Here is a 26,984-nt window from a genome sequence, read left to right as displayed (position 1 = left end):
TTTCAATCATCTAAAAGCAGAAGTGGAGAGTCATCAGTTGAATTATTTATAATGTGACAGGTACATCAGTTGTTTTGTGATTCATCCACCAATTCTACAGCTTTCCAGAAACTTCCAAAACTATGAAATGACAGGTTTCTGTTATTTCTTATAGAATTGTTCACAAGTGTACTAACTCTGCTTACAGTTTTTGAGGAAAAAAATGACGGGTTTCTTCTTACAGATTCGACCCCACATCACAACTCTGCGTAAATACACCTATGGCAAACACATTCTGGCCAAGTTGGAAAAGTATTACCTGAAGAACAGCGCTGATCTGGGGCCAATTGGTGGACCACCAAATGGGATGCTGTAAAAGACAAAAAGAAGAAAAAAAAAAAGGAAATGGAAAAAAAATTTATTGTGAATGATCAAAACATACAACTTAACTATAAATGTTCTGATTTTTTTAAATCTATTTATTGACTTTGTTCATCCATTTGTAAAATTTTTATTCTTTTGTATATTTTTGGGGAGTGAATTATAAAAAATAATAAAAAAAAAAATCTCCAGCCCTGATCCGGAGACCTATCAGATTGGACGGCTGGCAAAGCACAGAATGCCTGTATATGATGTAATTGTATCAAAATAGCTGTCACATATTTTGTAAATTTTTACCTTGTAAAGTCACTGAAATAGTTTTTAAAGGGAAAAAGTACAGTATTCTTTTAATACACTGGCTTGCAATCTGGTAGGTCTACCCAACATCATAGCACAACAGGTTTATAGAGTTGTATATAGAATTGATCCTTATTTTTCCCTTTCGTGTGAAGTCTTTTATACCAGATTAAAATTGATCAGCTGCATAAACATTATTTAACACGTCAAAAAGTTAAGTTGTGTTTTGGTGGTTCACAACATACTATTCAAAAAATAAACTGGGCACAGCAAATTAAAATAGGGAGTAATGAAACAATGGAAACTTCAAAAGACAGTTTTCACCACTTTGTGGACACACTTTTTTTTTCTTTTTTTTTTTTTTAATTAGTGCCCTAAGGTTTTCTCTAGCGATGTATTAAAACTAAAAGTGCTGTATATACTTATATATTTAATTGTTGTACAAGGTAGAGGAATAAAATGATGGTGGTACTTCCATTCAGTAAAGTACACTGTTGGAAAAGGAGTGAACCCTGTATTAACTTTACAGTCAGTTTTACAATGCAGGAAGAGTAGAGATTTGTATTTTTTTATTTTGCATATAGAATTGTAAGGATTTGAAAGTGTTGAGCATTTATTTTGCTTTCTCACTGTAGATGCAAAAAATAGGTATTGATGAAGAGAAAAGGGGCCACTGAAAAGTAAACTTGATAGCTCAACATTTAAGCATGATTGATTAAATATCCAGATAGCTTTTTTGCTTCCTATAAATATATGCATTGTATACGTGTAGTTAATAGGTGTAAGTTTACAGTTTGAAAACAAATCTCTTGTTTCGATGTTTATTACAAGCCTTGCTAATTTAGTAGTGATGCTTACCTTGGTTGTACAGATGTACATTTGTAAACCTTCATGCTGTAAATGTAATTTGTTTTACCCTTTTTGGGACAAAAATTTGCATTTTAGTGTATATTCATATCCCCCTTCCCTTTTCTCCCCCTGGCATATAGTGTTGTATAATGTAAATTTATTTCAGCAAATCAAGAGTGATTTTTTTAAATTCTATCTTTATATGGTTTCAGAAATATGAACCGGCTTTCTTTTTATCTATTGTGAGAAACATTATGTTTTGTTTATAACATAGCTGTTGATTCTGTTAATATGGACACTTTGGGAAATCAATCTGTTCAAATTTTAAGTCGGGATAATAAGCATAGCAAGAAAGAAGTGGACTGAAATACTTGGTTATCGCAGAAACCAATGCTTCTTCCATCTTAATAAATGTGGCATGATTTTTTTGTACAGAAGAGTACTGTATTTTTGAATAGCCTTCTCCCAGCGTAAAGCAAATATGTATGATACTGTCAATTTTTTTCTCTGGACATATGACATTGTAACAGTAACATAAAGATGATGTACATTTACAAGCGGCCTTATGTACATTTCCCAATGATCTTTTTAAGGCAGAGTTGTGACCATATGTGTATAATTAAAATCCTTTTTAATCCTTTGCCTATGGAAATATTTTGGAAAAAAAAAAAAGCTTACTTTGTATATTCAGTTTCTGAAAGATAAAGAAAGTGCTTTGTATGTTGTCGAAGTAAGTATTTTGTGTAAAACGTTCATTTGGATGGCATAACCCGAAGTTTTGATCACCAAGATAGGTTGAAAGCAGTGTCGAGCATTGATCAAATAAAAGGCTGTAATGGTAGGGCTCTGATCATGAGGAAAGAAAATAGTAGTGGTATTAACTTGTGTAAGGAATTATGTTGTATTACTGTTTATATCAGGTTGACGTAAGTCTTACTAAAGCATACATCTGAGTTGCTACTTTTTTTTTTATATGGTAGCGTTAAATCATTAATAGGCAAATGTGAAAGTTTCTTCTGGCCTACCTTTAGTTTCTGAATCTGTCATTTAATGCCTGCATTAAGTGATGTAGTAGGCCTAATTATTTTTAGTAATCGCATTTCTAATTGCCAAATAGTTTTTGAATGGCAGTTCACAAAATTCCCTTCAAGAGGCACAAGCCTTGTCATTGGAGCCAGGGCTTTCCTGTAGTCGCACAAAGGATGGCATTTGAGCATCTTTCTTGAACGTGTTAATTCTCCTGAGTATTTTTTTCTTGTGCATAAATGTTGTATGTTATAAGCTGAAGAGCTGACATTCTCTCCAACATGAGGCATTAAATTAGGCTTTTGGGAATGTCCAGGCAGAAATTGGTAGTGTCCAAGTAGCACTCATGCCATGGTTGAATTTAAACAGTCCTATAACCATCATCCCTAGTGTTTTCAGTACCTTGAACATCTTCCACTTGCTATCCTAAAACCTTTTTTTTTGCACAAATTATATGCAGGAACATGATCACTGGTTTTCCTTCCAACTACTTTAGGCTTTGGGTAGAACCACTAGACTTTTTGCTATAATATCGCTTTTTGATATACATTGTTTATGGACCAGTTTGATTAGGTTTGACTCCAGGTGGCTCATATCGAATAATGTAATGCTCACTTGTATATACTGTAAAAAATCAAAATGAAAATGTGTGAATAACACTGTGTGAAATACATCTGGTCTTGTGTTTTTCGTGCAGGAAACCAGCATTTCGTTTTGTTCTCAGTTAACGTCTCTCGTTTGCTATCTGTGGAGCTCAGCTTTGAAAAGGTACCCAATCGACTTAGTGATCTGAGGAAAATCAGTCAATTATTTGAGAACCCTGTATTAGGTCATTCAGATTCCAGTTCTGAGCAGCTAAACTTCATGTTTTCCTAAAGAAAAATGTTTACCAGTGGGGGAATAAGGCTACAGCCTCGCAGCAGTTTCTTTGCCCTGCTGAAACCACGATGAGTCCCCGAGCATTGGAGAGGGCTGGGAGCGGTGGCTGCTCTTTGTCATCGCTGCACCCAGTCTTTTCTGTTACTCCAGGATTTTCTTTCAAATGGCCATTTTTGGCTTAAGGTGGGGAGTGAAGTGGTCTAACTGCAGGGGAGTGGGTGCACTTTATGCTGTTGCATAAACCCGTTATGGACACAGAAGCCATAATGCCATTACTTCCATCGCTGACTGCTGATCCACTCATACTCTCACTGGAGTCCAGGGAACCTTGAAGCTTCTGCGGCCATAATGTGTAGGTGTCTCAGGGTGCTGATGGCACTGAGACACTGCTGTAGTCCCTTCTCGCTGTGCCCTGGGGATCAGGCATTTTTCCTCCCGGCCAGCTGGGCAGCAGCCTGGTGATCAGGTTGATTTGTCGACCAGTTTCACGCCATGAGGATGTTTGATGTTCAGCATGCTAGTACCTAGGAAAAAGAGTAAAGAGTGAGGTGGCAGCTCCCACTGTATGTCATTCAGGGAAATACAGATGAGAGAAAAATCGTGAAAGAGTTTTAAGATCTCATGGCTGGTGCTGAATATTGCAGACTACATCCAAGTCATGCAGCTGGGGAGAAAACCCAATGCCAGCTCCACAGATAAACAATTTTCTACTCGATGGTTGTCATCAGGTCACCCCAGAGCCCTAATGCTGAATTTTATGTGGAGAACAGTGGCTGGTCATCGTCCATCTGGGTGGTTGGCACCTTGTTTTGGAGCTTTGCTCAGTGGTGGTGGTGTAGTTCTGTGTTGCTGCCTGAGAAAAAAGGAAACCACGTGTTGTATCTGATCTCTGCTGTCCCTGTCCTGGTCCCCAACCTGCAGCTGTCACTTTGTTGACACAAAGGTCCGTGTCTTACAGAGTTCCTGGTAGTGCTTGAAGCGGTCCCAAGTCTGTGGACAATGCTGGTGACAGGACGCGTGTGCTACAGACGTGTTTATGTCACGCTGCCTGAAGAGTTTCAACTTGGAGTATTCTCTGTGGTTGTAAAGAACATCAGAGCTCTCACAGGCTCCATCTGTGCCTGAAAATTGCTCACTCGAGCACCTCGGGGCTTGGGAATGGAGAAGCCTGGTTTCTCTCGGGGACAGCAGATCCTGTCAGGCACGTGCTTGGTTCCTCAAAGTCCAGAACTGGGCTAGAGATTTGGGAAAACTTAGCAGATGTCCAGATCCTGCCACCCCGAAAGATGCTCAGAGTGATGCTGCAGAAGGAGCCGGGGGTGTTTGCAGCGCTCCTGTGTGGCAGAGCAACCCAGGCCTCCCCTGCTCCGTCACCAGAAGGGGTTAGAAAGTGGCACCGCTGTCACAGAAAGCAGCCATGGGTCACCTCCTCGCACTCGGAAAGGACGGAGAGGTGGCCAAAGGATGGCGGCACCCCAGCTCCAACACAGTCAGGGCTGTTCCTGACTGCTCATGCCGTGCCTGTGCTAGGGACAGGAGGCAACTGCTTTATCAGAGACTGAACCACAGCCCGGTGTTACACGCTAGGTTTTGTAACGCAGAGGCTGTCAGAAAGCTGCCACCCTGTGTCAGGAGCCAGGAGAGAAGCATTCAGTGTGACCGACCTGCCGGTGCTCCTCAGCAGCGTGGTGCAGGAGCTTTTCCTCCATCGGCCCCGTGGACAGAGCTTGTTTTCCTTTGAATCAGTTTCCTTTATCAGCGGTAGGGGTTTGAACCCGCTTCTCTCACCCCACAGGAGCGTGGCCTAACCGCAGGGAGCTGGGCGGGTTCACTTTCTGCTGGATTTGGGCTGGGCTTGCAGCAGGGCTTGAACCACTCGTTGCATCACATCAGCACAAGATGGAGCATGACTCCGAAGCGCGCAGGTGGGAGTGGGTAGGCCCTGCCCCTGAGATCCTTGTCTCCACCTTGATTCTCCCAGGCTCCCTTAATGTAAAACACGTCTTGGGAGCAGCACATCCCCATCCTTAACCGGAAATGCTGTGAGGCTTTTCTTTTTTTTTGTAGCAGCTGAAATGGAGGAAGGAGTCTATCCCTGAAGTCCCCCTTCGTTGTGTGAGGAAGAACCACGTTTCTTCCCTGCCAAGCCTGGGAGGCCAGGGGGGACACAAACCTTCCCCTTCTTCCCCTTCCCTTTCCCCTTCCCCTTCCCACAGGGTGCAGGCGCCGGAGGCTGCTTAGGGCTGGCTTGCTGGGCTGCTGATCACAAGGCAGGCTCGCACGCCACGGATAATCCTTACCGCCTTCCCTCTCTGAGAGCCGTGATACAGCACCGGGAACTCTTCTCAGCGCTCCCCATGCAGGCTCAGTCCAGGAGGAGGGAGTCAGGAGCCCACGAGTTCACACAAGCAAGGTCCGGGGAAGGTTTCCTCTCCCAGGTGGGTCGGCCTCAGCCCTGTTCCCTGTTCCTTTGCATAGATGCTGCCGTCCGGAGGCTGGTGGAACGATGAAAGCAATTGCTCGTTAAGCAAGGGTTACGGAGAGCTGAAGAGCCAAGGATGGACGATCTCAGCGCAAGCCACAGAACCAATTCCTCCCCCCCACACGGAGGGATGGGATGAATGGAGCAGAGTTCACCCATCAGCTCCAGGCTATACGCTGATCTCATTCAAGCGGGCCACGTGGCTCTCAAAAAAAGCCTTTTTGTTCAAAAAGTGACTATCCTAAGTACTCAAAGACTCACATGGTATCTCCCATTTCCTTGAAATGGCATGTGTGTCAGAACCTGGGGCTTGGCTATTCACCCCACTTTGGGAGCACTACGCACTTGGGTCCTGCTGGGAAAAGGGCTCTCACCCAGCCCTACCCTCCCTAGGACACACGGGGAACCAAAAGCCCGGAGATCTGTTGGGGCATTAAAGATCAGTCACTCCACGTCTCTGCGGGTGCTGTGCAGCTCCCGCTGTCCTCTCAGAGAGGATCCCAGGATTCTCCCGGGATCCCAGCTCACAGCCTCTGCTGTGTAGGTGTGGACGCTTCCATGTGGACACATGCCCCAGGAGAAGATCCTGTTGCCTACTGCGGTGCCTGGTGCCATTCGAGTCACCCTGGGGCACCCGAGACACCCGGATGGGGCAAGGAAACATCCCCAAGGGATTGCCTCAGCCTAGCCTCTAGCTTCTGCTCCAGAAGGGCATCGATGATGGCACCAGGCACCTGCATATAGGCCATGGGTCTCTTCACCCAGAAGGCACCAGAAATTATTAGCAACTTTTAATAAATCGGTGATTAAAAGAGGGTAGAAGGTAGGGATAGGCCCGAAGGGTTTGCTGGGGGTGGGAGTGGGAGCAGCTTAATGCTGGAATAGGACGGGATGAGAAATGGAGAAACGAAACATATGCATCCCCATGCACACACTCAAAGCTGCTGTAAGCACCACGTAATAAAATTCATGCTCTGAATTTTTGGATAGACCTGTGTGGTGCCAGGAGTTGGACTCGATGATCCTTATGGGTCCCTTCCAACTTCGGATATTCTAGGATTCTGTGAACCATCAGGACTCCTCTGATTATAAATACTGGGAGGAGAGGAAGAGGAGAAGGAGCACTTGGGGAACCCAGTGGTATCTTTAAAAGACAATAATAATAAAAAGGCACCTTTATGCACAGCAAAACCTTCACTCTAGGCCTCCATATGAAGTATATGTGAATCAGAATTTTTTTAAAAAGGGAGGAAAAAAAACCAATTCAAATACCTGTGTATTTTACACCTAAAATACCTAAAACAATTAAAAAATATATTAAAATACCTAATTAAAATTTACCACGTCAGCCAGTGCTGCTCAGAGCAGGGCAGGCAGCGGGCACACGGGCCATGCACAGCTTAAACCCGGTGCAGAACCCAGCTCTGTCCCCCACAGACACGCAGGTCAGCAGGACGGGTGGAGAATCGGTGGGTGAATCAACGCTGTGACAGCAAGGGCTGAGAGACGCTCGTACCGCCCGGAGGGGTACGGTGGTGGAGTGTCTGAGCCAGCCGGTATCTGCGGAAATGTGTAAGTGGCCTCAAAATGCTAAATGAAGGATGATAATTACAGCAGCAGGATGCACCCTTTTGGTTAATCGGGAGGAAAGCCTGTGTGTTATATCACACGAAACTGATGGCGTAGTCACAGCTGATAGCTGGAGTCAGTTATAGGAGCTGAAGTTAGCCCAAGCGCAGCATTCCTCAGAGATCCTCAGATAGTCCGGGCTCCAGATCACACCAGCTTACTGAAAAAAAAAAAAGAAAGAAAAATATCAAAAAAGCAGATTTTTTCACAATGCTACGAATGTCGTCTAACAGGCAGTTACTGAAATTGAGCTAAAGCCTCTGATGCAGCCTAACCCTGCCCTCAATGGCTGCTCTTCTGCAGCATCTGCTTCTTCCCAGACCACAGCCCTTTTTGCATACGTGGGCGTATTAAACCTGCTTTGGCAGAACTCCTGGAGCTATACGTGCTCATTCAGATGCAGCAGAAACACCTAGCCCAAGTCACTTGGCTGCTCGCAAGTGACAGTGTGAGAGCACACGGTGAACGCGTTTGTACAGCCGTGGACTGAACACTTCTAGATTTTGGTTACAGGTCCTTAACTTTCATCCGGGACTTTTTAACCAGCAGCACAGCGCCAGGTTATGCAAATGCTGCTCGCTGACTTCAAGGGTACGTTGTGCATTTGGTACGGTCAGAGGGAAACGGGCACGACATCCCACAGGGAGAACTTTTACAGCTTTATGCAAGTTATTCGAGCATCCAGGAGCCTCTCTCTCAAACCAGGACAGTGAAGGAGTACACAGAGGAAATACAGGAGCCCTTTGATAAGAGATTAAGTACTTCATTCCTCTGAAATCCCTACCTCTCCCAGGCAAATAATGGGTCTCTGTGGCACTGCCAGAAGAGGCCGTAGAACCAAAGCTATGCATATTTTTTATTCTCACAGCAGTCGCCAGGGCACTAAAAAGGCACTAAAAAGGCACGAAATATCACAGCCCCTCTCCTACAGGACGGCAGGCAGCTGTGAAGTGTCCAGCTCCCGTCCGTGAGTCGGAGGGACTGCAGCTCAGGCATCCAGCCTGTTCATCCATGTCTCAGCACCGATGTGTATTGGTGAACACGCAGAGGAAAGCCCCTGACAATTGCAGGCTGTAGGACCAACAGAAACACCCGCTGCAAGAGCCAGCAGGTACCCAGCAGCAGATGTGGTGGAAATAGAGCGGCTCTGGCCTCCCCGTGCCTCCTCCCTCTTCTTTGAAGCTCCCAGCAGCAGCAGCCTCCCGTCCGAGTGCTCCTGGGAAACGTGATGGCTTTCTCTCTCTCCGTGCTCATTTTCGTGCCAGGGCAAACCCCGTTCTGTGCTCAAATTATTTGGGGTCACAGAGGTTGAGGGATCACACACTGCAAGCCAGTGTGAGTCACTGCCAGGGAGCTGTCCTGAGCTAACCACACAGGTAAGTGAATCACAGAAATGCAGAACAGACTGAAGAGTCTTGGCCAAGGGGAAAAAAAAAAAAAGTGGTTATTCAGGTGAGTGCTTTGAGAAATACCTGCCTAGTCCACGAGCCCTGGGCCTGGTAGACCAAAACAGTTCAACAGTGAAAGCACCAGCCAGAATTACAGCAAAAGGCCTCATTAAGAGAGAACGAGTCAGCCTTTTTTGTGGGCAACATCCACGTAACTTCAGCCAAACCCCACACAGGCTAATGGGAAACCCTCCACAGACTCTGATGTGCCAGCCCCCAAAATCCAGCTCTGAGCGTGGAGGATCCTACCAGGCCCTCACGTGCGGCATCAAAGCAATGCAGCTGTTTTTATCACAGCTGTTTAGGAAAACTATCACAGAGGTGGCATGCAACTGCCAGCTGGGCTTTTGCCAAACGAAGCTCTGCTAAATTCAGTTGGGAAGTATTTGGCTAGTGGCACAGAGTATTATATAGTTTTTGGTGTCCACCCAGAAGTTGTCATTAGCGGGACCCAGGGAAAGGGGATGGAGGAGAAGACAAAAAAGCCACCAAAATCCGTGGGAGAGGCAGCCAAGTTGATTCAGCTGCTATCTATAAAGCCAGCGCTGCAGCCACAATGACACTTGGACCACTAGGCATTGCATTGTTCATACTGAAAGAAAAGAAAAAAAAAAAACAAGAAGAAAAAAAGAGTTTTTGCAAGAAGGCTTATTCTTGTCCAAATAAGCCAGGACATCCCTTCCATCAGAGCATTACATGGCGGAGCAGAAAGGAGCCCAGAGCAGACATCCATCCCCTCAGGCCAGCTCCACGCTCCCCGCCTTGGGGTGAGCTGTGGGGAGCCTGCTTTGGTCTCTCACTTCCTGGGAGGGAAAGCCAGGAGGCAAACAGAGTTGCTCAGAGATCTCTGACTCACTGCAAAGAAGGCTGGACAGAACAAGCAAAATCAGATATCACCGTGCAAGCGCACTGGGTGGGTTCAGGTGATCCTGCTGTAACTCACCATCGGCATTCGGAAGGGTCAGAATCAGTTATTTCTACGTCAGCGCAAAGGGACAGCCAAAACAAACTGAGCAACATTCGCCCAGGCATGGGAGGAGGCAGGAAGAGAGTTAAGTGTAGCCGGTACTGCGACCCTGAACAAAGAGCGACAGTCTGGGGAACTGGGGACCGCAGTGCCTGTGCTCCCAGAAGACGAGCTGGATGCCAAATGTTGCGCACCAGTGGACAAGTTTTGGTAACGCAAGGTTGAAGGCCCAGGCTGCTTCCTCCGCAGACTTGTTCTTGCACTCGGTATTGATTTAAGGCATGGGCGGATTGCTCTTTTGTTGCTGCAGGGAGCTAGCAAGAGCAGGATGTGATCCATGGGTAACAGAAGCTTAAAGGGAACTTAAAGGGGAAGGAGTAGAGAAGGAACAGACTAGCAGAGAATAAAACTTTGCAAATCCTCTTGGTCTCTGCAGTCTCCAAACAGACCGCCAGCCACATTGCCCTAACATCCTCCTGGCCCTTTCAGGACAAAAAAAATTCTTCCTCTTCCACCCCCAGGTTTTAGGTCACCAACCACAGGTCTCCTGTTGCCAGCTCACCGTTCTGAGGCACCGTCCATGGGAAAAACCCAGACACAGAAGGGAATTTCACTGACAGTGCTTCAAGCCCTCATCAAATACAACCACTTGTTTTGGATGCATTTCCCACCTCACTCCAACCAGTTCCTGGGGCAGACTTTATCTGAATGCATTTAACATCCCATAAGTGTACCTCTTACCTCTCTGTGCAGCCCAGTGATCAATAGATTCAAGGCTTTCAATCAAGGTCTTGTCGACACCTTATAGCTGAGAGAAGTGGAACACATAAGGTGCTGTGGGTTTCCCATTCTTATAAACCCCCTTTAATTAACTGAGGTACCCAAGAGGGAAAAGTATCCCCTTTGTCACAAAAGCAGCAACTGAGAAACAGGCAATCAGCAGCAGGGAAGCCAATTATCTGAAGCCAACCAGAGATGGCACCCATCGGTGCTGAGCTGTCAATTCCACAACAACCCCAGTAGGCAGGCAAAACTGCCTGTACACTGAAAGCCACCTCACTCTTCGCATATACTCTAACCTCCCCCCGTGTATTAGGGAATATACTCCCCTTCTTCATCCCGAGGTGTCAGGCTGTAATATCCTAGACAAGTTTGTCTACAGGTGAAGTCACTGAGGTGTGATGTGTGACCACAAGGTCCTCCAGACCTTGTTGAGGAACTCAGCTTTTTCTAACCCAAGTCCATCTGGTTGCACTCTGTTAATGCACCCTCTATGGACACACGGCACCAGACTTCAGCAGCGGTCATCTGCCCTGCAGGCTCCACAGCTGCTGGTGGTCACAGGCGACGAGAGGACACACGGTGAAAGTGGCCACCACCTCATGCTGCTGTAGATAGGTCCAGCACCTGGAAAGCCAGGCAGGCAGCTCCCACTGCTGCATGACACTCACATTCACAGGGCACAAGAGACGATGGCCTCTGCTGCAGAACACTGTGAAGAATGGTGGTGGTTGCCCAACAGCAAGTCGCCATCCCAGCTCCCCCCCTTGCCTCCGCTGGTGGCGGAAGCAGCAGGCTGGGTTCCTCCCCCGGCTGTGCTTCCCCTCTTCCCATGGCAGGACACAGTTCAAACCAGCCCCTCGTCCCCGGGGAGGCCGAGTTCAATTGGGCTACGCTGCTGGAAGCCCTTGATCCACTTCTGGGAAATCCCCACAGCTCCACTGTACTGGGCAGAGACAACCAACTCGTATCATCCCCTGAGCGCGGGGCTGCCAAGAAACTCCTTTCCATACAAGTCTCATCTGGCTTTTCAGCATGGAGCTCTTTTGACTGAAACCACAATACTTAGCATGCTTCAATGATCAAGCAGAGGGCAAGGGAATGTCACTGAAAACACTTGGCTCCCAAACACAGCATTGTTCTTCCCCTTACCCCATTCACAGATCCTGACCAGAACATCCCAATCAAGCTTTAAATGTTTTCTAGCAAATCCAGCAAGTAGTACCACAGTGCTATTTGGTCTCCCATCTCCCCGAACACACACGCGCACACACTCGCATGAAATCCATATGTCGCGAGGCCCTGCCAGAGCCTCCACGCAGCTCACAGAGGCAGCCCTCACGGCAGCGTTTCCTCCATGTCCGCAAACTTCCAGCACTGGACACAGCCCGGACAAACCGGCCTCTGCCACATCAAAATAGCTGAGAAGGGTGATGAGGGGCTGCATGCTAATTGCCCGTCACGCCATCGCAGCTGGGATGTCCCCTTGCCTGGACTTCACCACCTGCACATGAAGCCCACCTCACCAGCGCTGCACTTCTGGGTGCCACCAGCTCCAGACATCTGTCAGCCTCCATCACCCCTTTGTCCCGCCCGGAGCACAGACTGCAATGTGGTGGCCATGCCAGGCACCCACGTGCCCCCATAGTTTTTATTTTGCCTCCTTTCTCCACCCCACTTTGCCTTTCCGCCCCACCGCCTCACGGCCTGTGGCCATCTTGGCCACGAAGCCACAGCGGCGCCATCTTCTCCCCAGCAGCCCCAGCATGGGGGAGCGGAACATGGCGGCCACGGCCCCACTGAGGGAAAGGCGGCATGGCAGGGGTTGTTCTGAGGAATGCTGCACGCGTAATGTAAGAGAGAGGGAAAGAAAGCGAGCTAATTAAAGACACGTGATAAAATCGTGAGAGTTTTAGCCACATTGAATATCCAATTAGGTCTATTAGCCTTTGGGCCACAGCTGCGGAAAGGGATCCTCGGTCTGGCAGAGGTCCGCCGTCCCCTTCCAACACCCGCCCGAGGGCCCTGAGAGACACCAGAAGCGCTGATTGCTGCTCTTTTTTGTGTGCCCCCCCCTTTCATCCTAGGACAGCACGGCCCCATGGCCACTAGCTTGGCCGTGTCCCTCCTCCACCCCGACCACCCCACAGGCACGCGGTGCCCACTGACAGTGCCACCAACGTGCACTCCCAGCAGCAGCACTAGCTCTTAAAAAGTGTTTTTAATTCTTTCCTTTTTTTTTTTTTTTTTAAAGCCTGCGCAGACATTTGCTTGCATTGTTTATAGCCAACACTCCAGCATGTGCTGGCACACACACACAAAGGCAAAAAGAAAAACAACCCGACAACTGAATGGACTGGGAGCAAACAGGAACTGCAGCCCCGGCCGTGCGAGCGGGGTAATAAAACTCGGCCCGTGCTGTATTTTGTGCAGGATTTTTTTTTTTTTTTTTTTGTATTTTATTGCCTGCTCCGTTTGCACTATCTACGGCGAGACGTGCAAAGAGCGCAGGAGAGCGCTCAAGTTGCTTTTAACTCCGGAGGGCACAGCCAGGCAGGAAGGGGCTTCTTTGAAAGCAGCCCCTTCGTGCCGCAGACCCGAAGCAGCATTTTTTTACACTCGATTTTACCCCTTTGGAAACCCCTGTCCTAGCACCAGCAGCACGGCCCATTCCCCACTTCTTTCTGGGGAAAACAAAAGGGGGGGTGGGGGGGTTGTTCAACAGCATCGTTCCCACAGCGGGAAGGGAAGGGAGGGCTTTCCAACTTCTCCTTATTTTTAGCCAGGAGGAAGGAAGCTCGGCCGGAGCACGGCGGCGGAGGAAATCGGGGAAGGGCGACGCGAGGGGAGCGGCGGCTCCGGGCAGGGGGGGACCGGCGGAGGGCGGCCGGGGGCTGGCGGCGCAGGTAGCGCGGGGGCGGGCAGGGCCGGGCCGGGCCGGGCCGGGCCGGGGCAGGGCTGGGGCCGGCGCGGGGAGCCGAGGGGAGGGGAGCCGAGGGGAGGCGGAGCCGGCCGGGGGGTGGCCGTAAGGTGAAGGTTGTTGCAGTGGGTTCATTAAAAGACAGAGTTCAACTCCTCGCCGCCGCAGAGAGAGCACGAGAGCGGCTGGGGAAGGGAGGGTGAGAGAAGAAAAAAAAAAAAGAAAAGAGGAAAATATTGGAAATTCAAGAGTGAAAGCCGGCAGATTTTTCTAAAGCGTACTCCGAGAGGGGAGCCCGAGAGGAAAGGGCAGTGCCGAGCCCGGCGCGGAGGAAGGATGATCGGCGCGGCGGCCGTGTGGCTGCTGGCGCTCTGCCTGCACGCTGCCCTCCCGGTGAGCCCGGCGGCGGGGGGCTGCGGGGGCTGGGGGCTCTGCCTCGTCCGGCCGGCTCGGGGTGGTGGTTTGGGAGGGGATTCAATGGCCTTTTGTGCTGGCGGGAGCCTTAATTCAAAGCAGCCCCGCTGCTGCTGCTGCTGCTGCTCCCGACCTGCCGGCGGCTCCGCCCCGCTGCGAGGCTCCGAGCACGCCGCGGCCACCCGGGGCCCCCCCGGCCGGTCCTTCGGGGCTGGGGTGAGCCTCGCATCGGGCCCTTTGTGGCCGGGGAGATCCCTTTGTGGACCTCTTTCTGTGCCGGGCAGCGGGTGGTGGTGCCCCGCTGGGGGGTCCGGAGCCTCCCGGGGCCGTCCCTTGCTCCCCTCTGCCCTCCCCGGCTCGGTGTGCTCTTCCTCCCAACTCCGGCGCTCCAGGAGGAGCTCCGTGCCGCGGGGAGCTCGGGGGGAGGAGGCCCTGTGGGGCCGCAGCCTCGGAAAGCCCCGGCTCCCTGCCGCAGCAGCAGCCGCCAGATGTCATCCGCGACTAGAGGAGAGGGTGTCTGGCCCAGCGCTGCCCGACGAGGGTCTGGCCGCAGCAGCCTCAGCTCCTTGTGTAGGAGCTCTCCTGGTGGTTTGCGTGGGGTGGGAGCCCTGCTCGGCACCCCCGGGGGGCACACAGCCACCCTTTGCTTACACGGTGAAGGGTGCTCGCTCCCCAGGTGCTCGCATGCATCGCTCGGGAACCTTCAGCCCCGCCAAGCAGCGAAGAGCAAGCAGAACCTGAGGCTTCGTGTGGGCAGGAGCATGGGAATCAAAGCACGCTTCCCCCCTTTTTTTTTTCTTATTTTGTTCAGAAAGGGTATAATTGATTTGAAACTGGTCTGGAGGCGATCTACAGCGGTAGTTGGATAAGGAGTGGCAGAACAAAGTGCACAGCAGGACCGAGGCTGCTCAAAATACCTGTGGCTTTGCTGCGCCGTCCTGCCTGCGGGCTCTGCCTGTAGATGTGGACATCCAGCTGGCTAGCACACATGGTAGTGAGTAGTTAGTCCATGAGGTGGCCAAAAATGACAAGCACGTGAGCGTAATCAGCCCTGCCTCGTGGGGAGAGGGCTCTGCTCCTCGCTTCTGAATGAGCTTGCTAATGAATAAAGTGGAAAAACTGCAGTTCACTTGCAGCCTCTGCAGCGCGTTTGGATAAAATCACCCAGTGATAAATGTTTCTTATTAGAAAGGGTAAAGGCATGAAGTGAATGCTCGTCTGGAGTTTTCCTGTGCGTGGGGAGACGGCCTGGCTGATGCTTCGGGTTGAGGGACGTCCTGGTGAGCAACAGAGGAGTCCTCGGGGCTCTCGGTGGTGACTCAGCACTGAGGCTGGTTCCCTCCTGGGGACCACGTGGCCGCCTTCCCATGTCGAAATGTCAGTGACACAGATGAGGCTGCCTTTCCCACCCAGCTGGAGCAATTAGGCTTTAGCATCAAGTGGCCGCGCTCGGCGCCGAGCGGAGAAAGCAGAGTGACCTTACGCAGTCCTTTGCATGTGGCAGGTCACAGCGTTATGGGTGCTGGCATGGGTGTGCTGGGCTCTTGGTGGTCCGGTTACGGGAGGGTGTCCCACTGCCTCTGGCACATCGCTTGACCCTTGGCTATCGCTGCAGGACTTAACTAAGCAGCAGGAACAAGAAAGTGGCCAAATGATAGCTGTTTTCTTTCTGAGCACTCTTAGGAGCAGGAATAGTTGTGGGTTCCTTTCCTTCCTCAGGATAACACTTCGCTACTCAAACATCTCATATGAGATTAAAATTCCTCTTTGAATTGATGGAGGCATTGAATTTCTTGAAATAAGAAGGCTGATGCATCTTAATGGATTAGCTTGATTATTGTCCCAAAGGGATACTTTTGTGGGATATAACCCTGCCTCAAAGCCAGGTGAGCATGGAGGAGGACAGCGGACAATCCAGCCTGCACCTTGAGGAGAACGGGGTTTCGATTGTTTCATCTGGTGTGGGTGCGTGCTGGTGGTTAACGCAAGCTTAGCAGGGCAGGCAGAACCTTTTTTCCAAGGGTGATGTCATTGCTATCTGAATGCAAGCTAATTAGAAGAAATTAGGTAGCCTGGCTTGCTTATTAAACATGTAGGCAGTAGATAAGAAGGAAACACTTTCTTCTGTAGAAGTACCCACAGAACAGTGTCACATTATTTATCAAGTACTGCAAACAGCACTTCTCCTTGTGAGCCTTGCTTGCTGGTGGCTCCCTCTCTGAAAACAGTGAGTCAGCTCTGATGAGAGCAGAGAGCAGTAAGCCACGGTTTGTGCTGGGGAAGGGGGCTCCGCTGCGAGTTTCTAGCCTTTTGTTCCAGGTTTCTGGCAGTTTTAAGTGGCTAGAAGAGCTAACACTTTTAATGGCAGCACTCTGAAGCTTCTGGAAACCAAACAATCCTCTCTAACAACCCGAGACAAGTTGCAGCAAGTGCAAGAAACCTGTAAGCCTTCTAAAATTAAGTGAGTGCACTAACCTGAAATGTAGGCTGCTGTTTTAGCAGCAAAATTGGTCCATTTTAAGTATGTGTTTTGCATTGCTAGTGGGTAGATGTCTCCAGGTGGCCTGTATAGTAGCGCCTTGTCCTAACCTTGTTTGATGTGGCTCTTGTGTCTGAGGACCATAGTAATGCCTCTGAGAGGGACACTGCACAAATGCACGTGTCATCTGGCACCTAGGGAGCTGATAGGAGTAGATGGAGGAGGGAGCTTCCTGGGAGAGAGAAGACATGACCTCTTTCTCCATCCCTGGAGGTGTTCAAGGCCAGGTTGGATGAGGCCCTGGGCAACCTGATCTAGTGGGTGTCATCCCTTCCCATGGAAAGGGGGTTGGAACTAGATGGTGTTTGGGGTCCCTTCCAAGCAGAGCCACTCCATGATTCTTTCCTGAAGAGGTGATGTCAGTGATGAAACTACTGACGCAATACAGTTTTATCTTAGATCTCCTCTTCATTAACTCAGAGCTCTTAGTACAGAACTTCAGGACAGCAAGACCCTGATGCACTTGCTGAAATGTAGGATACTTCAAATGGCACATGGCCCTCGGGACAATGTTCAGCTGACGTTAAGACACCTCAGCGTAGGTGTCTACGTGTGCGCCAGGTGCCCAAGCTCTTATTATAGTCACAGCAATGTAATCAGTCAGCCAAACAGAGTGGTTATCTGACCAGCTCCTGCATGTCTGCTTCAAGGTGAATGGCTCTGTCTGGACTCAGTTGACTGGATCTTGTTTTGACCGTAAAGGGAGCACAGACACCTTCACGTTAGCTTCTTAATCTGGGAGCGATGCAGCTGAAAGCGCTGCTCCTATTTGTGAAACTTTCCTGCTAACCCTCTCCATAAACAAATGGTCTAGACCGCCGCTGTTCCTGTGCCAAGAGAGCGAGCAAAGCAGTGGGAAACATCAGCTTTCAGCTAGAACAACAGCTCTCTCCTGTTCTGGTGCAACAGGATCAGTGCCTCCGAACAATAGCCCAGCCTCGCTCTGCTACGGGCTGCGGAAGAAATCAGGGAGTATAGCTGGCTTCCGTATCAGCGCTCTGACGTGAGAAATGGGAGCAGAAACATACATGCATGCATCTTTTTAGAGGGAGAAGGAACTGTGAGCTTTTGAGGGGGGGATTAGAGTATTTCAGTATTTAAAGATGCTGTTTATTTGTGGATTAGAAGTGAGGCACCTTTGTTGCTCACTAGGCTTTGATACAGGCTGTGAATTTGCAAAGAGGAAGCTGTTCTGACCAGCGGTACGAGGAGCTCTGGTATTTCTTACAGGTTCATTTATCCTCTGAGCTGAGAAGAAGACGCTCTAAAGGCCAGGATCACATGCTGTCTCCTTTGGAGCTTGGTGCTGAGCATCAATTTTCTTATCGTGTCCCTAAGTTACGAGTTGAGTAGCATGCTCCATTTGAACCACTGCTCTGCTAGGCTCTTGGCGTACCGCAGAAATGAGCTTTATCTGGCCTGGCTAGGAACCTGGGATAGCGCACTTTCAGCTGTGGAGATGCTAGTGGAGAAGTTCCTGCACTGTGAAGCCTCACCTCAAGGTGAGATAACATTTGGACCTCCTACAAGCAGCCCTTGTGGAGCAACATCTGCTAATGTGGTGGTTTCCCAACCTCGCAGTTTCTCAAGCAGTGCTTGGCTGCAGTTGACGTTCTAGGTCTTGTGGAACCGGCACGGGTCCAACAGAATCTGTTAGCTTGGGCTCCTTGCCACTCCAGGCTGTAATGTTTGTATCGCACCGCTGAGACCAGTCTCACCAGTGAGGCCTGCTTAGCTGGATGGGAACCAGTGTGCTAGTGGGGCTTGGACGGGGCTGGTGATGGAGCTTCCTGTTGAGTCACTGCAGTTCCAACTGAGTCACGGAGATGGTGCAAGTCATGGCGTTCCTGCGAGGTTTCGAGTTCGAAACTCTTCTGGGTTTTGATCAGTTGAAGCGCTCTTGCTGCTTCATTTGCACATCATACTGCCCTGCTCTCTGGCAGAACTCTCTCTTCTCCACAGCCCTTACTTTTTCAATATTTATTCATTTTAATGTCCGTTCATTTTGTTTCCCAGCATTCAGGGTCCTTCTGATACCTCAAAGCTCTTCAGGATTGCTGTTGCAGAGTAACTCCTGACTAAATCGAAGGCAGCGATATAAGACGGGGACATGCTTGCCAAAAATACTCAGGGTATCTTGCCTTTCGTGGTGGCTCTTGCCACCTCCACCCTGTAACTTTACAGCACCGCCTGAGCAGTAACGGCGGTACCTTGTGTGCCACGCAAGCAGAGGCTGGCAGTCCTGGTGCTTGGCTGTAGGCAGTCCCAGGCACACGCTCCTGTCTACCAGCCTTCTGCAAAGTGCAGCTGGTTCGTGGCTCCTTGAGGTGCCCTGGCTCCATCGCCCGTGCGTACAGAGCCATAGCTCCAGAGGGGGGTTGCTCTTTTGTCTGCCTGTGCCACGCGATGAGGAGCTCGTTGCCTCTTAATTGGAGGGAAACCTGAACTCCGTTCCCGCTGTAAGGAGAGAGCGACAAATGCTTTCTGGGCAGCACTGCAGACCAGGACTGCCCCGTGCTGAACGTAGGAAAACTCTTCTAATTAGTTTCTAATGTCGGTGTCAGTAAATGTGGTCAGCAGCTCCCTTGCATCTAGGGATTACTAGAAGAGCAGACTGAATATTGAAGCCAGAGGTGGGCAGGGGAGAGTGGAGCCAGTCTGCCATCTGGAGAGCAAGCAGTGATTAGCGTAACAATTTCCAGATGAGAGCTTTTGTGAAGCTCCATGTCATGGCGGTGCTGCTGTGGCTGTGTCGGTACGGAGCTGTTGCATGCTCCCCGGGAGCACACAGGGCTGGCAGCTACAGCGCTGTAGGAAGAGAGGCTCTCTCCTGTCCCAAAACAGGACCTTACTGATGCCTTTTTGTATGCTTCTGAGACCAGTAGAGTGGAGAAATACACACTCAGAGGTCTCCCCTTCTTGTGGGGTTTGTTGACCGGCTCGCAGCAGGGTGTGGAGGCTGTACGCCCTGACCCCAGGACAGGTGATCTGGGAGGCTTGAGCGCCTGCTCTCTGCACAAGCACAGGAGCTCAGGGCAGCCTGTGTCTACCAAAATGTCCTCCAGGGGTAGGAGCATATCTGCAGGAGACAGGATGTGATATCCCATTGACCAGCTAATAGATATCTTTGTTAGTGACAGAGCCCAGACCTTCTTTGGTCAAGGAGTTGGGGGGTAAGAAGAGTAAGAGTCCAAACCTGAGGAACTGCAAAGCTTGCTTGACTTCGTGTCTGATACAAACAGTAATATAAGTGATATTTTTCACTCTCCTGCTGTGCTCTGTGCTTGTGAAACTGTAATAAAGACTCTCACACTGGCGGATCTGATGGCCAAATGAGATTTGTCCACCTCACTGGCTCTACCGGGGTGTAAGTGGCACCTACGTGCAGTGGAAAAGTGGTAGCGAGGCTTGCATCGAAACTTGCCTAACAGCCTGCAGCTAGACAGCTTTGACTTCTAAATCTCTTTATGTCCTAACGGAGGAATCATCTAGATCGTGACTACTTTCCCATCAGCGAACAAAGCGCCTAACAAAAGAGGCTGACTCTGGCATGTCTGGGCAGTGGCAAAGGAGTGCTCTGCTATCGGGCACTTACATCAACTGACTCATGGCCCTGAACAGGAACGCTGCGAGCTTAATCCTCCAGCAGCATCGGCCCCGCTCTGAAGCATCTCTAAATAACTTGTAAAAGGTTCCTCAGCAGTCATGGCTGAGAAATGGTGGTGAGCTTCTTGCTACAGAAGCTGGGAGATGTGATCGCAGCCCCAAAGTGCTGAATGCGCCGCGTGCCCCCTGCTCCCCGGCACGCAACCAAAGGGGGTAAAAAATGACTCTATTTACTTGTTCCTGTAAGTTAAATGGGCTGGAAACTGTCCTGTGGCCAACTTAAATTCTGGAGTCCCTGTCGTAAAGCAAACCTTCTTTTCTTACCTGTCCCTTAATGCCTGCCCCCTGCTCCGTTCTGCCTCCAGATCGCCTGCCGAGGAGTGTTCCCATACATCATTTGGGGGCATACCAGTTGGCAAGGCTCACGGCTGCCTGGGATCGCTCTAATAATTTGATGGTGTAGATTGTGTTCCAGTGCCCGGGGATGTTCCCTGATGTTGTTTAATTTACTAGTATGGATGTAGCCGGTGGGTCTCTGGCAACAGGCCCAGGATATTATGAAATTGTGAAAACTGCTGTATACAGTAAAAGAAAGTGAAAGCCCTTAATAGGATATCACGGTTCTCTCGGTGAATACTGAACCTTTTGGATGCATCAGAAGGATGAGCAACTGCAGCTGCGTGAGAAATCCCATGGAGCCAATCAACCGAGGGCTGCAGGGTGAATAATACAAAACAGCAAAGCAGTTAGTGTGGTCGTGATGGTGCTGGTATATGCCAGCGATTCAGCCCGTCCTTGTAGTATTAGCCCACAAGGTTGGTCCTTCAGCATGTTTTGTTCTGCTTTCTTTAGAGGTCTGTTGCGTTGACTAGAGTTGGTGGTCACTGAGTAGACCCAGAAGTTTATTCCTGTATGAAATCTCTTCAACTTGGTGATGTTTGAGCAGTGTCTTTAGAATTAGTTTGATCTACTGTTACGTAGCATCTAGCTATTCTGAAGATACTCCTTGCCTGACCTAGGGGATGTTGTGTTAGGACTAACTTGGTACTACAGCACTTTACCTTGCATTGCAGTTTAATGGCTTGTGTTGCTGTTTTAATAATTTGTCTTAATGGTGGACAGTCCATCAGAGGTGGCATTAGTGATCTCTCTTTCCTCTTCATGATACAGATGTGTAAAATTCAAAGATGTCCAAATCAGGACTTGGTGAGTCTTAGCAGCCCATAAGAGACAGGAGGAGTCCAGACCCCACAAATGTGGTAATGTTTCCCCCTAAACTCAAACCTCATCCAGTGACTGGGTGACTTCCCTGAAGCAAGGCCATGGGGAGGGCAGGAGAACCAGCTGTAGGCCCAGACACGATGGCATGAGGTAGCTGAAGCTGGTAGCTGTTATAGTGAGACTTGGATCAAAGGCAAGCTCTATGATTTGACCCGCCTTGCTCAGGGCTCCCTTCTACAGATGTGGTACTGAGCGGTTTAACCGAGCTACTCTAGATCAGAATGGATTAGTTTAATCTTAACCCACTAGGTGGTTACTCAAAAAAAAGTCTGCTGCTCATTTCTGAAGTGAGTAAATCTTGGTAATTGGAGCGTAATTGCAGCAGCAGGATTTGAAAACTGTTTCTGATGGGAGTATTCGTTCGATGCTCCAGCTTTGAAACGGTACCTCTACACCCTCATGACTCAGCTCGGAAGCACACCAGCCAGCTTCCATAATCTCATTCAGGTGTTGCATAATTTAACTGTAAACGGGGGCAGTAGCAAGCAACTGCTGTCAGACCTTTGTCTGACGAGCAGGATTACCAGTGCTTCGGTAAACCTGAGCACAGAGAACACGAGAGCCGTCATGCCGAGAGCTTGAGCTCTGTACCACTTACTATGGGTAGATCACTCGCTGTATGCTTCAGTGGTTGTGGGAGTGCCTATTTCCATGGAGGAGGGAATTCATGCAGGTTGAGCAGTGTTGGAATAGTTGAGTGAGATGTGGTCCAGCCTGTGCCCACAGGCCATGCGTCCTGCTGCTATTTCTTCCAAGGAGGCAAGCAGTCCCTGAAAGGCTTATGCGCTGCTTTCCTTCAGCGTGGGCACCGGTGCTCAGGAGCTGCTAGGACTGTGTGTGGAGGGAAAGGGTGAAGCTGAAAGTGCCTCTTGGGATGGAGGAGCAGGGTGTTCCCCACCTGAGATGTGGCTGCTGCATCTGATAGAGATGTTGGGTCCTTGTGTGCACAGCTCAGCCATGCTCGTGTAACTGCATCTGTTTGGCAGGGATGACTTCTACATTATAAGCCATCTAGACTTAGTCAATGCTATGAGGTGCTGTGGGTAAAACAGACCTGATGGCATGCCTCCTGATGTAGGGGAAGATGTAATTTCTTCATGTCGACGCTGATTTAATTGAAGCTGGAAATGGTGGGGCATAGAAACAAACGCAAAGAGTAAACTTAACCATACAGTGGTAGAGTAAGACCTGCCAAGATGCAGAAATCGCACTCGGATCAAAAATGAAATCTAAAGCTGCTTGCATGCTTTTCCTGAGTCCAGCAACTGGCTGCTGGTGGAGACTCGCAAGTTCCCTCCAAACAGACTCACATCTGGCTGATGGGAGTCCTGCTGAGCAGCACGGAGTTCCTCAGAACGACCTAGCGCTTGGCTGTAGCATGACCAAACCAAAGGGAGTTGCTGAATGCCAACTGTTGGCTCATTTTGTTGCCCGAGCCTCATTATCTTCTGCAGCTCCCTTGCAAATAGTCGCTGCCTCCTGTAGCAGGCTGGCAGATAACAGCAGGAAGGGATCAGGCTGTGGGGTGTGACCGGTCCTGCCATCTGGTGCGCACACATGCGACGGACATGGGGCTGCTGTCCGGGCAAGCCACCGGCTCTTTTTGGGTGCTTTTTTTGGGTACTTCCAGCTCCCTGATCAGTTGGCCCCTCAGGGGGGTGTGCCTGGGGAGGGATGGTGCTGGAACTGAGAAGCTGGGAACAAGATCTTTGTCGAAATACATCACTTAAAGGTAGAAGATGTCTGGTGTATGGGTATGGAGAATGCAAATTGTTAGGAAAAAAGTTGTTTAACAAGCTTTGGAGGCTTCATCATTTCTTTTTCTGGAGCAAATGCAGAACTTATAAAAGCAGTCAAGAAGGCCCTGGATTGTTGAGTCTCAGGCTGGCTGTCACGACACGAAAGACTTGGTGCATGTCCCGTAGGGTCAACTACAGGCAGATCAACTGGAAAGCTGAAGCAGAGTCTGGCAGCAGCTGGCCTTACAGATGGCAAGTAAACCTGCCCCTGAAGTGTCAGTGGGTAGTAGTTCTTGGTGTCTTGTGCATAGACAGTTCCTATAGGATATACCCAATTTCTATAGGATGTATCTACGTGTAAAAATCTTAAGTCTGGGTGGCTCCACTGTAACTTTAATCGGAATATCCTATCAGCATTTTTTTTTTTGTTGCAAAGCTAACTATTTGTAGATCTAAGTAGCCTTATTAAGTTTATCAGCCAACCTTCTTTAGCTAAGACCTTTGGTACCTTTGGCGACCTGTTGTCAGTGTCCCTGCTCGAGCACAGGGGGCTGAGCCAGGTGACTCCCAGAGGTCCCTTCCGATCTCGGTCATTCTCTGATTCTCTGATACCTGTAGGGTTGCAAGCTCATCGTTCTGCTAAGGTTAAAACACCTTGCTAGCTGCTAGGAACCAGAAGTACCGCTAGTAAACCCTTAGTTTGTTATACCAGGATTTTTGTCTGAAATTTGGATTTCACTGAACAAGCTTAGTGCTACAAGCACTTTGCTCAAATTAGAGCCTGAATGTGTGTCACTAATACAGTGAAAAAGCTTCTGTGATCCTTCAGGAAGATCTTACGGCTTTGTCTCCTGGCTCCTTGGCATATCTCGCACTAGGTAATTGCTAGAGTTCAAGGAGGAGAGGGAAACTCCCAGGATTAAGATAAGAACCTGGGTCTTCTCCTAGCCCTGTGCCTAGATACTGAAGGCTGTTGCATTCACTCTTGCCTGATAACAATTCCTGGAGGCTGAAGGTATTGCAGGCTGCATCTTGGCTTCCCTTCCTGAGGTGAAGCAGAGCATCTTCTTCCCTCCCAGAATACTGCGTAGCGTGGTGGTGGGGGCACTTCTGGGAACACGTCTGCTCAGGTCAGAGCACTCACGTAGCTCTAGCCTTGCTCATGCTGATCACACGAAGGCTGGTATGGGGCTAATATGAAATGGGTTCCACCAGTTGTGTGGCATCTGCCTCCAGGAAGCGAGCTTCCCTGGGACCAGAGGCACGTGTGTGTTTTCCAGGTGCTGCTGAGTGGCATCAGTGACTCAGTGTGCCACCAGCCTAACTTGGAGACCTGCGATGCTGGAGAGCACACCACACTTTCCTATAGACATGTCTCCAATTTCTGAGCTGGAGCTTCTTCCTGACTGGCTGAAGATGAAAAGATCAAGTTGTGTTCCTGTGGGACCAAGGTGTCTCCTGTGTCCTGGCGCTGGTGTGCTGCAGGCTCCCACTCCGTTCTGCAGTGATGGCCAGAGCAGCAGGAGCACGCAGGTCTGATCCTGTCGGCGTCCCGGTGCGTGGCCTCCAGCTGCACACTGACCAGTTTGAGCTCATAGGCCTACTGGAAGAAGACAGCCTCAAACGGGACGATGGGAGACGCTTGCTGCTTTACAACCCTGGGGCTGGTGAATCAGAGAATGGCTGAGGTTGGAAGGGACCTCTGGAGCTCATCTGGTTCAATGTCCCTGCTCCAGCAGACACCCGGAGCAGGGTGCCCAGGACCACATCCAGGCGGCTTTCGAAGATCTCCAAGGAGGAGACCCCACAGCCCCTGGGCAACCCATGCCAGTGCTCGGTCACCCTCATATAAAGAAAGTGTTTCCTCCTGCTCAGAGGGAACCTCCTGCGTTCCAGTTTGTGCCCGTCGCCTCTTGTCCTGGCACAGGGCACCACCAAACAGAACCTGGCTCCAGCCTCTTTGCACCCCCCGTCAGGGACTGATAGACACTGATAGGATCCCCCCAGCCTTCTCTCCTCCAGGCTGAAAAGCTCTCTCAGCCTTTCCTCACAGGAAACACGCTCCAGTCCCTTTATTGTCTTTGTGGCCCTACACTGGACTCTCTCCAGCATGCCCACGTCTGCCTTGTACTGGGGAGCCCAGACCTGGACTCGCTACTCCAGGTGTGGCCTCACCAGTGCAGAGTAGAGGGGCAGGATCACCTCTCCTGACCTGCTGACAATACTGTGCCTGATGCAGCCCAGGTGTGGTCCAAGGCTGGGTCTGAGGGAACATCTGCAATGCTAATTGATCTGCTTTGTTGGGATTTTAGTTCTGGTGACAGTCCTCACTGCTGACCCTGTAGCACAGGACGAGTGGGTGGCTGGAGATGGGGCGAGGAAAGGAATTCATACCCAGCTGCAAGCCAAGCTGTTTGTGGCAACAGAGGCCAGCACATGGATGGGAACAGGTAGCTGATGACAGGGGCTGGTTTCGCTGGGTCTGCTGTTGAAGACCTAAGGTCAGTGTGTGTACATACGTGTTGGAGGGCAACACTACAAAGTTCAGCCTCCATTGAAGTGGCTGTGGCTGCTGCTGGCTGGCCTGAGGGGAGTTGCTCAACCCTTGCCTGAACCCCGTAGCAGGGGCTGCGTGTGCAGCAGTCACCGTGCTGGTGAACTGGCCGAGCTGGAGTACGTGGTAGCCAGAGGGCACGTGGCTGTGCTGCTGCAGGGGGGTGAAGGCACACCAGGAACCTTACTTAGCTCCTGTCACTTCTGATTTTTGCATCAGGAGGGTGATGTCTATCTGCATTGTGGTTACTGGTGTGCATGGGTGGTGAGTTTGGGGCTGCTGAAGTCCTTTACTGGATGGGTTTGTAGTTCATAAAGATCCTGTGACCTGCAGGATACACCCGTCTTGTAACCTGTACTTTCTCAGGGTTCCTGGCAGTGGCAGCCCGCCACTGGCTTTGCCTGAACTAAGCTAATCTTGGTCTGTGCTTTTCCAAACCAGTAGGTGAACTGGCTGGTGCTGCAAAACTCAGCCTCCCCAGCTGTTTTTTTTTTCTACACTAGAAGCTAAGAAGTGCTGGTGACTTTAAATTGAAGGGTTTTTATGCAAGTTAGTGTTGTCCAGTCCCAGCTGACACAGCTCAGTGCTCACCTCTCAAACCAGCTGAAATAGTCTGAAAGCAATTCCCCGGGATGAACTGGTGCTGTTGGCTGCCTGGCCTCGTTTTGCTGCACCTACTTGGCACAACTCTTTGAGATTATGCGTTGGCGCTGGCTTTCCTTTGCTATCTGAAGAAATGAATGACTGAACTATCAAGTATGCTAAAGAGCTGCAGCGAAGGCTCTTTAAAGAAAAGCAGTTCTAGCATAAAACTGAACTGACTGCTTCCCATGAGGTTAGCTGCGGGGAAGAGAACTGCTCATTAGGCTGCGTCTTCCAACGCAGGCTGCCTTGAACGTGGGAGACAAAAGGTGCCCGGCTCTTAGTGGGACTTCTGGGGCCGTATCCTGACAGCCCACCCCTGTCCACCATCCAGGTGGAAAAGCAGGAGCGCAGGATCTAACTGAGCATCTCCGTATTGCTGAAGGACTCCCACGACTTTTAGGGGAGCTGGTTAAGAGAGAGAACATGCGGTGTGTTATTGCTGATGCCGTGAGTGGTGCGTGGCCACAAACTTGCTGGCTGTGGAGTCCGTAGCCCCGTGGGACTCTGGCTGCCCCGGCATTGCTCAGGGCTGAGCAATGGCCCCAGGCCTGTCTGCTGAAGGACGTGCA

The 26,984-nt window shown here is 50.0% G+C and overlaps 2 protein-coding genes and 1 long non-coding RNA gene across 9 annotated transcripts in view; 2 read left to right on the top strand and 1 right to left on the bottom strand.

The window, feature by feature from the left end:
• The window catches only part of PUM2 (pumilio RNA binding family member 2), a 70,381-nt gene extending 67,176 nt beyond the window's left edge, over positions 1-3,205 (top strand). For all 7 annotated transcript variants that reach the window (XM_080584913.1, XM_080584912.1, XM_080584910.1 and 4 more), the window contains one exon: positions 224-3,205. In XM_080584913.1, coding sequence (XP_080441039.1) covers positions 224-355 — 132 coding nt within the window. In that variant the 3' untranslated portion in view covers positions 356-3,205. The remainder of the gene's footprint in view (positions 1-223) is intronic.
• Positions 323-18,575, bottom strand: LOC308191943. Its single transcript, XR_013948404.1, has 2 exons — positions 14,969-18,575; positions 323-7,682 (listed from the first exon to the last, which is right to left on the bottom strand). It is a non-coding gene; the product is annotated as an uncharacterized lncRNA (long non-coding RNA).
• SDC1 (syndecan 1) overlaps positions 13,734-26,984 on the top strand; it is a 25,646-nt gene continuing 12,395 nt past the window's right edge. Inside the window, exon 1 of the mRNA XM_080584915.1 lies at positions 13,734-14,030. Coding sequence (XP_080441041.1) covers positions 13,974-14,030 — 57 coding nt within the window. The 5' untranslated portion in view covers positions 13,734-13,973. The remainder of the gene's footprint in view (positions 14,031-26,984) is intronic.

The sequence above is a fragment of the Anser brachyrhynchus genome, assembly GCF_964034855.1.
Source record: "Anser brachyrhynchus genome assembly, chromosome: 3".
Taxonomy (NCBI): domain Eukaryota; kingdom Metazoa; phylum Chordata; class Aves; order Anseriformes; family Anatidae; genus Anser; species Anser brachyrhynchus.
This window is presented reverse-complemented; position numbering and strand designations above follow the sequence as displayed.